At 47.0% G+C, this 12,582-nt stretch overlaps 1 protein-coding gene across 8 annotated transcripts in view; it reads left to right on the top strand.

Moving 5' to 3' along the window:
• Positions 1-12,582, top strand: part of LOC108924279 (histone deacetylase 4-like) — a 125,549-nt gene that overhangs the window by 65,954 nt on the left and 47,013 nt on the right. For 6 of the 8 annotated variants that reach the window (XM_029247527.1, XM_029247528.1, XM_029247529.1 and 3 more), the window contains 3 exons: positions 7,578-7,834; positions 10,484-10,634; positions 11,842-11,962. In XM_029247527.1, the coding sequence (XP_029103360.1) occupies positions 7,578-7,834; positions 10,484-10,634; positions 11,842-11,962 (529 nt within the window). The remainder of the gene's footprint in view (positions 1-7,577; positions 7,835-10,483; positions 10,635-11,841; positions 11,963-12,582) is intronic. The other 2 variants (XM_029247532.1, XM_029247530.1) reach the window with 1 other exon arrangement.

The following is a 12,582-nucleotide window of genomic DNA, read 5'->3' as shown; positions in this document are numbered from 1 at the left end:
GTATTCCTATGATTGCTGTGCCAGAACATAAGCAATCTCTCTGAAATTCCCTTGTTTCCAGAAGCCCAAGCTGAGCCGAGGGGCTTGGGAAGTGTTCTATTATAAGCAGGCCTTGAAGTAGCCCACCACAAATCACAGTCTGCTCACTCCATTTCTGTACATGGCATGACCTTTTATTTCCCCCCTTTTCAAAATGTATATACCCAAATATGCCCATGCCTTAACTGCAGATGGTATGGGACCACATTCCACCCAGTCGACACAAACAGCCGCACTTCTTTCTGACACAGTTGCCATGACGCTTGCAAACTGAACACTTTGTTCTTGAGTCCTTTTTAATAATCATTATTTCATTGTGCTTTGTATCCAAAGCTAATTTCTGTATCTGGACATTTCCCTAAAGCTATCCAGGTAAAGTCCTTAGATTAAGAGTAGTACATCTGGGCGCCATGGCAGTTAAATGTGCAACATCCATGTCCTCACACACCGTACCACACGCTGTCCTTACCTGAATTACAGAAAGTGTTATTTGAATATTATATGCAATGTTAGGCAGTGGGTTCTCCCAAGGCCACAAGTCCTTGTGGGTAATCTGTACTGCTGTAGGTACCTTGTGATACCCCAGGTTCCCCAGCGCACATGCAGGCGTTTAAAGAATCGCTGCAGGGGACACTCGTACCTCCAGAGGACAACTTTGATTGCCGGCACCGCTGCCTTGCAGTTGGCCAATGTTCAGATTTGCTCATGTTATTTCTTTCATTGTGAGCTCTGTCTATACTGAAGAGTGAAGTAGTGAAAAGGAAAGGACAGGACAGCCTTTAACAAGAAAGGTCTCTCCCCAGGGAGAGAATTGGCTTAATTTCCATGCAACCCTGTTCAGTCAAACCTTGGGTTTATGTGCTCGGACCATTTCCACATGCACTGCTTGAGAGGTGAAAGTTTATCTTACAGTTATGCTCCTTCCATCCATCTATTATCCGTATCCAAATCTATCCCAGAGGCATAGGAAACACCCTGAAAGGGACACCAGTTCGTAAAAGAGCAATCACATGTACTCGCTTACTCACACGCAGTGAGGCACTTTTAGAGTAAAGCAGTGTAATTAGTTGTTCATTCATGTAGCTTACACCTTTCTCCAAAGTGACTGAAAGTGAAAAGCTCCATACAGTGTATGCAGCTGGACATTTTTACTGCATCAATTCAGGTCAAGTACCTTGATCAAAAGTACTACAGCAAGTGGAGAGGATTTGAACCTGGGTCTTTTGATGAATACAAAGGGGCAGCATTAACCACTACGCCATCTGCTGGTTTTTCTTCGGGTTCCTTTGTTTCCTCTCGACATCAAAAGACATGTTTCAGGTGAATTGGTGTCTTTAAATTGGCCATAGTTTGTGTGTGTGTGTGTGTGTGTGTGTGTGTCTATAGAGTATTTGAACGTTACCCCATAGAAACGCAAAGGGGGGCATGCGAACTCCACACAGAGCCATATTTGAACCTGCATTTGAATCCACAGCCCCGGAGCTGTAAGGCATCCGTGCTGCCTGCTGTGGCACTGTAGTTAAACATAGTTAAACTGTTTATTCTTGTAAACTGGTAGAAGTATGACATTAGTTTGCCGAACTTCTACCGTGTCCCTTCTGCTTCTCTGCCCAATGAAGTAACAGTAGGTGCAGCAAACTCCTTAACGAAGCCCCTCATGCTAGATGGCTGCCAGCCCTCACTGTTCCCCTCTGATCTTTCTAAATGTCCGTGGAGCTGGACGCCCACGGAGGAAGGAGCCATGGTCCCCAGTGTCCTTAAACATCTGTCGGAGTGCGTGTCACTGCGGACCCATTGTCTGGGTGGGAGAACAAGAGGTCTCTGTCGCGGTGGCCCTCTGGACGTCATCGCCTTGCTGTTACAACCATGCCTGGATCCACCACTAAACAAGGGGGCCATGTGGGGGTGGGTGGAGGGTAGAAAAGCTGCAGGCCTTGTGCTCAGCTTTGGGCAATCTGGATAACTTTTGTGCTCTGCTACAGTACTACAAGAACTTCTGGGGGACAGGACTTTCACATAGAGCTTATTGAGAGGCTTCAGTCTGATAGGCGCAAGTCGTTTCCAGACTATTCTCTTCTAGCGGAAATTTAAACGGGGGCAGTAATTGGCATAATGGTTAGTGCTGCCACCTTTTGGCTTTAAGAACTAGGTTCAAATCCCACCTCTAGCTGTAGTACCCTTGAGAGAGGTCGTTATTCTACATTTCGCTCCAGTAAAATTACCCAACTGTAGAAATGGGTAAGTAATTGTAAGTAGTTTAATGCTGTACATTGCTAAATTAATAAATGTAAACAATTTATCGCTTAGCCACCGCAAAGCCTGTTAACTGCCTTGCCCGAGACCAGCGGGGGTCAGGATCCCTGCTTTAATTTGCCTAGCATTATTTTATTTCAGTGGTGCTTAATATTGCATATGCAGTACAGTTAGGAGTATTGGAGAAGTGCAGGGCCCACTATCTTTACCCATCTGTTGGACTTGTTAGAGGAGCACTTCCTCTTGCACAGAATGGATACCTGATTGCTATTGATGTGTTGAAAGGACTTGTTGCCCGCTGTTCCTCCTTTACTGGTGGCCAGTGGCAGTTTTATTGCATGTGTGTTCATCTCTATTTTCCCTCTTTAGTAAACTAAATATGAGGAAAAACAAACGTGCTTGCTCGTCATAGCTGTTTAATCCGGAGGGAGAGTAAAGCCTGCAGGCATGCGACTGCTTCGACCGCAGGATTACATTCCTCGCAGGGGGAGGAGAGATTGGGAGCAGCCGTCTGATGAGGGATTATGGTCACACATCAGAGCCAACATTGAAGCGTGTTTGTCACATGCTCACATGGCACCTCTGCGCGGGTCTACAACGGTCTGCCTTTCTACGAGACCAGGCTCTGCTTCAGCTCTCTCTGAATCCAGTCACTGTGAGTTGGTAATCGTCGTCACTGGCACCGTTCGACTCTGCTGTGTGCGTACTTTACCCCTCGCCTTTGCCATTGAGTCCTTACACAAGCTGTTCTCCATCATTCAGCACAGTAGACCCTGTGGTCCAAAGTGCAGCCTTTTGGAGGCATCCTGCTCTTAGCAGCTTCACCACAACTGCCTGCATTGGCTAGCTGCCATCCCCATCTGCACAGAGCTTTGGTGAACAGTGCAACTGGTCCTCAGCGTTTGACGGGGTTCCGTTCTGACGACCTAGTCGTAAGTTGGCTTTGCCATGTGTTGCAAATTCCCCATACTGTACAAGCAACACTTAATTTAGATAAGAGTTAGTAAATTTCCGCGTAACAGCTCTTGGTTTTGGATACCCAGTTTTTTTTTTTTTTTTTAATAAAATCAGTAGAGACACCTTTTGACTTACGCATATAAGCTGTTCTTCAACCCCCTTACATAAGTCTAAAGTTACATATGTGAGATTTCCCCCTCCTCCCCCACCATTCACCAAAGACTAGAATACCCTAGTGTAGCCTAGGTATTTGTTGCAAACATGGGTATAAAAAAAAAATTACCATCCATATTGTTAATAATTTTTCCATCTCAGTTCCTGCACCTTGACGTTTTTGTTATTTTCGTTATTTTCGTTCTAGCTGTTCCTTTCACATGCTCCTTTATACGTTCAGCATCCTTTGCTATCATATTCACAGTCGATACGGCTAAAGCTGGTTCCCGTGCTATAAACGGTAATCTCTGTCCACCTTCATACTTCCTTATTTTTTTCAATTTCATCTCCAAATCAATTTCTGTACACCTGTGAGACGGTTCTCGTTTTCCTTCAAGTGTACTTTTACCACCAGGCATTGTGAATAATGAGGGTTAAAAAATATGCGAAAAAAGCCCTACGCTAACGAGAGTAGATGCGTTCAGGGCTCGAAACACTCAAACTGGGAAGATGCAGCTCCCCTGCCTTGTCTGGCTACACTGACTTGCACTTAGCGGATTTCAAATGTTTTGCGCAAGTGCTATCCACAGATAGTGTGTAAATCCAGGTTTGCACAAGTCAAATTTACATAAGTAGAGGGGTGTCTATATAACAAAATTTATCCAAAGCATGCTCAAAGATATTGAAAGTTGCTTGTTGCACGAGTGAAATGTAAGTGCTCTCCATCTGATGATGTAAAAAGAATGTGAGGGTGTTGCTTTAAGAGAGTGGGGCATTATGGGAAGTGTATGAAGTTCCACAGGGATGTCTGTCGGCCATATTGTGTGTGTTATTTAAGGGAATGATTGTGGAGACAGCAGAGCAATTAGCAGGAAAAGTTGAGCTGATGGATTTTCGGGTTATATATGTTCATTTTGGCAGCAGTGTGTAGTTATGAAGTTGTTCACAGTAAGCCCAACATTCTGCTTGGATCCCTGCTTGGTTTATCGCTCATCTTAAAGAGAACTGATCAATTAAAAATCTGTGAGAATTGCCTTGGGCCCTGAAGTTTTCGGCAAAGAAATCCATCCTGGGTTTTCGGAGCACAGTCTAGAAGCAGGACAACAGAGGTAACAGGTGTAACGCACTTTAGTATGGTTTTCTGAGATACGAGAAGTATCCGTTAATAAACAAATGTAAATGCAAATGTGTTTAAAACGGTGCTGAAATCGTGGGTTTTACAACATTGGTGTTTTACAGTCTTCTCGTAATATTTGGTGAAGATTGGGGTTTTCTGGTGGGCTGGGAACGCATTAATATTTTTCCAGTTTAAAGTAATGAGTAATAGGCTTTCGGTATCAAATTTTGATATCCTCACTGTTTTCAGGACTGATTTGTTTAAATCAAGAAATACCTGTGTTATGTAAACAATAAGGATAATATTTTAAAAAAATCAATCTGTATGACTGTTGCATTGTGTAGTAGGGCTTTGTTGTATTTTTTCGGTTTCACGCCCTCTTGAACCCTCTCTTCAAAGTTCTTTTCAACTGTCCATTATGGTACTTGTCGTTGTGCCGGTATTCCGCCGTAGATGGAGTTGACCATCCGCTTTGGCCTGCATTCCCAAGCAATCCGACTCTGGGAAGACCGCGCCACTGTGTGACGGGGGCCACTACCGGCCTCAAACCGTCCAAGGGCCGTGGACCCTACCCGTTTACCTCTTAACAATTGCGGTTTTGTGGTTCTGCGGGTTTGTAGTGGTGCAGTGGGTTTGGCTGGGTTCCGCTCTCTGGCGGGTCTGGGGTTCGAGTCCTGCTTGGGGTGCCTTGAGATGGACTGGCGTCCCGTCCTAGATGTGTCCCCTCCCCCTCCAGCCTTGTGCCCCGTGTTGCCGGGTTAGGCTCCGGCTCGCTGCCACCCCGCTTGGGACAAGCGATTTCAGACTCTGTGTGTGTGTGTGTGTGTGTGTGTGTTTTTACACTAATTCACACATTGTTCATGTTAAAGTAACAGTGTAGAATAATATACATACAGTGTATTATATTTTCATGCTGTACTGTATTTTTTACTTTTTAAAAAGAAAAAGGAAAAAAAAAAACAAATTTTAGTGGATGGAACGTTTGGTAAGATGTTAGTTGGTAGATGTTACAGCTACATGTTGTGACTCCAAAATAAGAAGGTTGATGGCTGTTTTAAATCCGGGTCATCATAAGTCGTGAGTCGCGTACTGTCTGTAGTGTGAGCAGGGGAGATATTGTCTGGGCCCTGTGTCTCAGACCAAGGCAGGTGAACCAGGAGTTCAGAGAACATCAACCGTTCAGCTGCACTCATGTATAATGAGGTTGGCGATGAAGGCACCTGTTCTGGCTTTAATACTAAAGAACGTTGGGCAAGTCGTTTAGGTTTGTGCTTTGTGCTGAAAACAAGATAAGGGATTAGTTAGTTAGACTGTAGATTTGACAGAAGATAGGTGCCTCGCTGACTGTGTGTGGTAGTAAGATTTCGGTTTGCCCCACGATTCAGGGAAAATTAAAAGCAAACGTATCAGGCTTTCTCCAGTTGTTGGTAAACACGTGAATAAATGGCCTCCAAATATCCGTTGTTTATTCAAAGTCGATGTGGAGGAAACCGTTAATTTGGGAGCACTTCCTGCCGAGAGCGCCACAGAGCGAGTTCCAGACCGGCCGTTTCCATACCGACTGCCCCCCACCCAGCTCCTTCAATGGCTTCTTTGTAGGCTCTGTTTGCGTCACAAATTTGATTTTATTAAGTTATCAGGGTGGGATGAGAAGGGGGCTTCTGTTCACTAACGCGTGGCTCGTATGGAAGAGAAGAGAGCAGATCCTTGTGCAGCGGGGGCTGCGGCCTGCTCATCCCAGCGGCCTCTGGGGTGGGCTGCTCTCTCTCTGTGCTATGCTGGACACAGTTCCCATAGGAGTGCTCAGGAGAGCCTTGCCATCATCCCCCAGCCCCCCTCTGGCTTCCACCATCAGCGGGTCCATTCACTGAAAAGTCCAGCAAGCCTCAAGTATTGACTCTGTCATCAAATGAGAATGAGAATCATCAGCTATGGGGGTTAAGATGTTATAGATGGATGAAATCTTTTGTATCTGTTAAAAACCTTGTACAGTCCAGCAGTAGCTTTTTCTCACGGTTAAGCATATGTTTCCCTGGTCAGCTTTACCATACTAATGGCGCTGGGTTTTTCAGTTGCCAGTGGGAGGGAAACAGCAGCACGTTGCACAACCCAACTGTTTCTCTTTATCAGTGCTGTACAAGTGAACCAGTGGTGTCGTGATTAGGGCTGCAGCACCCTTGGGCAAGGTACTTACCCTGAACTGATACAGTAAAAATTACCCAGCTGTATCAATGGGTGAATCGTTATAAATGGCTTAACACTGCTTGAAGTTGCTTGGGAAAAAAGCTTTAGATAGATGGGGGAGAAGCATGTCACCATGAGCGGAGATGTTTCTGTGTGCTGGCATCTGGTTAGTCCGCGGACATGCGGCACGCCTCAGCCTGGGCGGCTCCTGAAGCCGCAAGCCAAGCACAGGGGTAGTTCCTCCTGCAGTGACTTTCTGTGGATCCTGAGGTTTCCGGTTCACATCCTGATCGGAGGTCTATGTTAATGCAGTTCTCCTGCCTAAAGCCTCGGGATGTTGGACTTTGTTTCGTCGCAACAGGAGCTGTACCTTTCGCTGGGCCTCGGCTCCTGGTCCCAACTCCTCTCCCACCTCCATCTTTTTGTGATCAAGTGTTTCAGATGGCTGTGTTAATTCAAGTAGAGTTTACATAACCTCTGTTTATACAGTCGCAGCAGACAGTGGTTCAGCTGTGATCAAATGCATTGAGAAGAGCAACAATGAAAGGTAATGATGTTTGATGTGAATGGAAGGGAGCTGCGTTCTGATGTTTTTAAAGGACTATCTGCATTGTACCTGTTCTCCAGTACACCTCCACACCGGTAATATCGTGGAGAGGCTGCTTTAAGTGTGACTTTTTGTTTAGCCTCTTATCATTCTGATTTATTTTCTGCATTGTGTTCTCGTGAGAACAAAACATTTTGCATTTAAAATTGCTCAAGGAGAAATCATTATTTTTAAATGCCTCAAGTCAAGTAATGTGTTCCTTAAAGGGGTTGCATTTTTTACAGGATGTTCACCAGGAAGCACTTACCTGTTTCATTTCGCCCACAGTGGATGTGAGTGCAGCCCTGCCGTTGCAAGTGCCCCCGGCCGCCATCCCCATGGACCTGCGCGTGGAGCAGCAGTTTGCCCTGGCCCCTGGCGTGACCCCGAGCGACCCCGTGCGCCGCGAGCAGCAGCTGCAGCAGGAGCTGCTGGCACTCAAGCAAAAGCAGGAGATCCAGCGGCAGCTGCTCATCGCCGAGTTCCAGCGGCAGCACGAGCAACTGTCTCGCCAACATGAAGCCCAGCTGCAGGAGCACATCAAGGTAGGTTTCACCCTCTTGTCCCACCAGCGCAGGATGGTAGGCTTCACCCCCCATTCCTCCAGGGAGCCCTTCTTCTTTACTCTTGCTCCTGTGCTGTTGTGTGTTTGTAAAAACTACACCTGACTTCCTGGAGTCAAAGGGCCACTGCCCTGCCCTGAAGCCCTCTGTTCATTAAGCGATGCGTAACGCGGTAAAGGTGTGGATGGCCATAGGAATCCCTCGGAGTGCCAGCTATGACACCTGAACCAGCAGGCTTCTTCCCCGGGCTTCAGTGTCAGTGTTTGACCCAGTCAGAGAGCCACTTGACCCGGCAGCACTGGAACACCACGTGCTGGTTGAGCTTCTCCGGCTTAAAAGATCAGTCCTGGAAGAGCTCCAGGTCTGTCAGCACAAGGTCGGGGCCAGCCTGTGGAAGTTTGGCCCCTTTTCTGTAACGAAAACATCTTTCCGATTAGATACGAATGGCATCCTTCAATTGAAAACAGTCCATGAACAGTTTGCTTCCCATTGACCTGCCAACTGCGCTGCGGCGTGTAGCAGCAGAGGGACAGGAAGTCAGCGGTGGCACTCGGCGTCTGGCGCAGCGGTTTCTCACGACAGCCCCACACACGCCGTCTGTGTGTCTTGGTCATGTTTATAACAGCTTTAAAACATTTACTGCAAAGTGGAAACACATTTTCCTTCCAGGCTCCATGCTTTTTATTGTTTTGTAGATCTCTCACCATGAGAGAGAGCGTTTGCTACACAGGAGTGTTCATTGTGAATGTGAGGATGTTATTGCACTTTGTCTGTCCTTTGTTTCTGAGTGGTGTGGAGAAACAAAATGAATGTCTGTCCCCCTATCTTTTTTATGAGCTCTCATTATCATAAAAGACCCTAAACTGGCTCACACTATTCACAGTTCTTAAGGTTTTCTTGCAGACCTATTGTGGATATTGTGGAGATGTTTTTTTTTTTTCTCTCCCTTCCAACTTGGGGTCAGCACTCACTTATCGCACAGCCTCCTAAATTCAGAGAGACAGGCCTTTCGTGAGGCACTCTACACCACATTTCCCCTGCTGTTTTGTGTCTGTGTGCATTTAATTTTCCGGCATCTTGACCTGACTTTGCGTCGCGAGTGAAAGGAAGGTGTTTGAACATTGTGAACCACGAGCTCTGTGGAGTGCGCCCCTCTGCGCCTTATACAGCTGATCTGGAGTCAGAGAGTGCAAGGGTGCGCTCTGTCTTGGGCCAGGAGGGGTGTGTGTGTGTGTGTGTGTGTGTGTGTGTCTCCTCCTGTCTGGAGGCGTGCAGGTGTGAAAAGCCGCACAAGGGAGCTATTGGCCTGTGCCGGGGGTCCCTGGTTGCTCTCCGGCCGCCCAGAATGACGCAGGAGGTCCGTCCAGGCCTCAATCGCCTCCTTCACCTGCGGCACACCGCCGTCTCACATCAGCCTGGCAACGAGGGGAGCTGTGTGTGCGCACGCTCGAGTGTGACGGCAAACAGCGTGTTTGTTAGACGGAGATGCTCAGAAAAGCAGTGCACAGACAGAAGGAGGCAGAGGGTCAGAGTTGCACGGGATACGGAGAGGTGTCATGTCAGGAGGTGGCCTGGCCACACCAGGTCCCGCCATTAAACCATTGCCAGGAAGTCAATGGCATGAAAGAGGCTGGCACTCTGGTGTGGGGATGTTGTGGGCCCAGGCCAGGGCCCACCCTGGCTGCCTGCTCACACAGCCAACAAACACACAGGGACCTGGGCCTGTCCAAACAGGCAGGCGTGGCCCAACTCTCAGCGTGTTTTCCCCTCCATTAATGTTTACCAGTGAAAGGAGTGCAGTGCCTGTTGCAGGCAAACACCCTGCTGGTCGTTCCCCTCCCCAGGGTTGTCTTTAGTGCCATCACTCCAGTTGAGGGGTGAACTAGGTCTGCCACCTAGGAACTAAGCAGTTACAGGGCTCAACGGGGAAGGGGGGGCATGTTTCCCTCCTGAGAATGCATTTAGCTGTGCCTGTGATTACAGTACTGCGAGAGAGATGGGAAACCCAGGCAGGTAGATGGACAGGGCTACTTCCTATCTAGCTCTCCAAGAGGGGTAAGAGATGCTGGATGGGCTTGGAGACCCATCACAACACCCTGTCATTGTCAGTGATGTTGCAGAAACACTTAGGAGGTGTTACCTTGCACCAGGGTCCAGGATAGCAAAACTGAGGACATGGTCAAGAGTCTTCTTCCATGGGGAGGAGAAAAAAATATCAGTACCATCAGGATTTTGCAAAGATGGTAGGCAGTGGATTTGTATGATGGGAAAGTGCATTATCTGCATGTATCAGAGATTTGTGAGGCTGAAACTACTGCTTCTTAAATAGGCTTTGAATATCTCCTCAGACAAACGTAATATCGAGCAACTTAAGCTGAATGGTGCCATTTCTTCCCTTTTTATTGAGACACATTTCTGATAGAGATGGATTTATGTTTGTGAAGCCATGGGATGAGAAGTTGTCTTCACAGGCTGTGTTCTACAAAAGAAAACAAAATTCATTTCAGACTGTCTTTTTTTGAGTTCTAATCCACCACCTCATACTGTGGGGGGGAAATCTTTGTCATCAGGTGATCTTGACCATAACTCTTTGTTTTTGTCACTGTGCAAATACCTGCGTGCCCTACCCAGCAACAACAGGACCTGCTGGCCTTAAAGCACCAACAAGAACTGCTGGAGCACCAGCGCAAGATGGAGAAGCATCGGCAGGAACAGGAGCTCGAGAAACAGCACCGTGAGAAAAAGCTACAGCTGCTCAAGAACAAGGAGCGTGGCCAAGAAAGTAAGTGGCCCCAAGTACCCAAACTCACCAATCACTTCACAACCATCCTTGGAACCAGTCACACACCCAGCTTTGCAACTTTTTTTGCTCACTGAGCCTTACAGCCAGCTTCATAGCTGAGTTGACAACCAACTCAAACCCCAACCATACAGGCAACTATCCAACCTCACAACTGTTCTCACACCTGACCTCATGTCCATCCTCACAAACGGGACAGCCCGTCATTCAGGTGCGGTGTTAAGGTACTATCACAGGGAGTCACTGAGTTTAGGCCTAGAAGCCGCAGCACACGAAAGACGCAGTGCGTTAAAAAATGCCTGTATTTGTCTTGCGCACCATCATTCCAAGCTACTTGCAGTTGTTTCCCATGGGTGGAGCCTGTTGTCTGGGTTGGCTCTTTCACTTGCATGCTGTTAACAACACAAGAGCGATTCCCCTGGGACTTGTTTGCAGTGAATGGAAGGTGGTAATTGAGCAGAGAGCAGCGCGAGAGGCTGCCTTTCCGAAGCCCCGCTTTGTTTAAAGCTCACTTTTACCGGCACCTTCCCTGTGGAATTCTTCTGAAGGGATGTTCTCCGCTCTCACAACATTCACGCAACAGACCAAAGTAGGCTTAAAATGCAGACGGCGTCACTGTTATGGTGTCTTTGATGTGTTAAAGGGAATTCCAGTTCCGCTCATCAGCAGTGCCATTAAGAGCACCAAAGATGGCTTTGTAGTGAAAAAATTTCTTTTTATTTATTAGCTAACTAAATCTGCTCACTTTGTGTTTATGTAGTGCTTCTGTGCACAGGAATTCAAAATGCATTCAGATTTTTACCCATTGATCTCACCAGATGCTAGTTATGGGCTGGTATCTGTAGTCTTGAGTCTTTGTCAAATACATTAGATAAGTTTCTCCCTTCTCTCATGGCTGGGGAGTGTTTTGGTCTCTGTCACTCCCCAGCCAGTACACCCCCTGCTGGCCCACTAGCGTACTTAACGTCCTCTCAGTGCATGAACAGCTGGATATTGAAATATGATATCGATTTGAACTTGCCCGTGGAAGGACAGTAGAAATTGATAAAGCTGACATAGCCAGTTGACGATGCTGTGGTGAAGAGTCGTATCAAAGTACGCACGTCTCCCTGTGGTGAGAGAAGCACTTAAAGATGTGCGTGCAGAGAGGAACACGGCATGGAATTCTTTCCATCTCCTGCATGCACAGGTGCAGTGGCCAGCACGGAGGTAAAGATGCGTCTCCAGGAATTTGTCCTGAACAAGAAGAAGGCCTTGGCCCAGAGAAACCTGAACCACTGCGTGCCCGGAGACCCCCGCTTCTGGTACGGGTAGGTGTCTTGTGTATAGCGCCACCAACCTGGTGTAAGGAAACAGGCACCTACCACTCTTGACGCCAGCTCATGTAGAATTTTCAGTCACATACACATTGCCAGCAGCTCTATCTTTAGAAGCGTGCTTATAATCAATTATTGATATCCTTAAGGTATAAAATATGTGAATGTCAGAGTTTATAGGGTGTCATGCCTGAGAAAGTTGCTTTCATTTGTAATAAATTCTACTTGAGCATTTGTTAGTTATCTGTTCAGAGTTGCTTTTGAGAACATTCTTTTAATACAAAGATGTTAAAAGAAGGGAAATTATTAAGAAGTGAAGGTGTTTCTTTCTCTAAGCTTTTTATGCTGCTGTGACTGACAGTTTTTCGTCCCTTGAACCAAGACAGGTTGTTTTCCTCTCTCCTGCATGCTTTTGAATATTTTAATAGGTTCAAACACAAACAAACTCTGGCGCTCTCATGCCAGAGATAAGGCAGGAATGCCGTGGCTGCGCAGACCCAGCAGATGCTGTTTTTGTGAATGAAGGACTTTTGAGTGCTTCTCTCATCCTGTATTCCTCTCAGCAACCTGGCTCTCCTCCTTTGACTGCTGTTCGTTGATAAAACGTGCACGCG

The sequence above is a fragment of the Scleropages formosus genome, chromosome 21, assembly GCF_900964775.1.
Source record: "Scleropages formosus chromosome 21, fSclFor1.1, whole genome shotgun sequence".
In the NCBI taxonomy this organism is placed as follows: Eukaryota; Metazoa; Chordata; class Actinopteri; order Osteoglossiformes; family Osteoglossidae; genus Scleropages; species Scleropages formosus.
The sequence above is the reverse complement of the archived record's forward strand: the minus strand, read 5'-3'. Positions and strand labels throughout refer to the sequence as shown.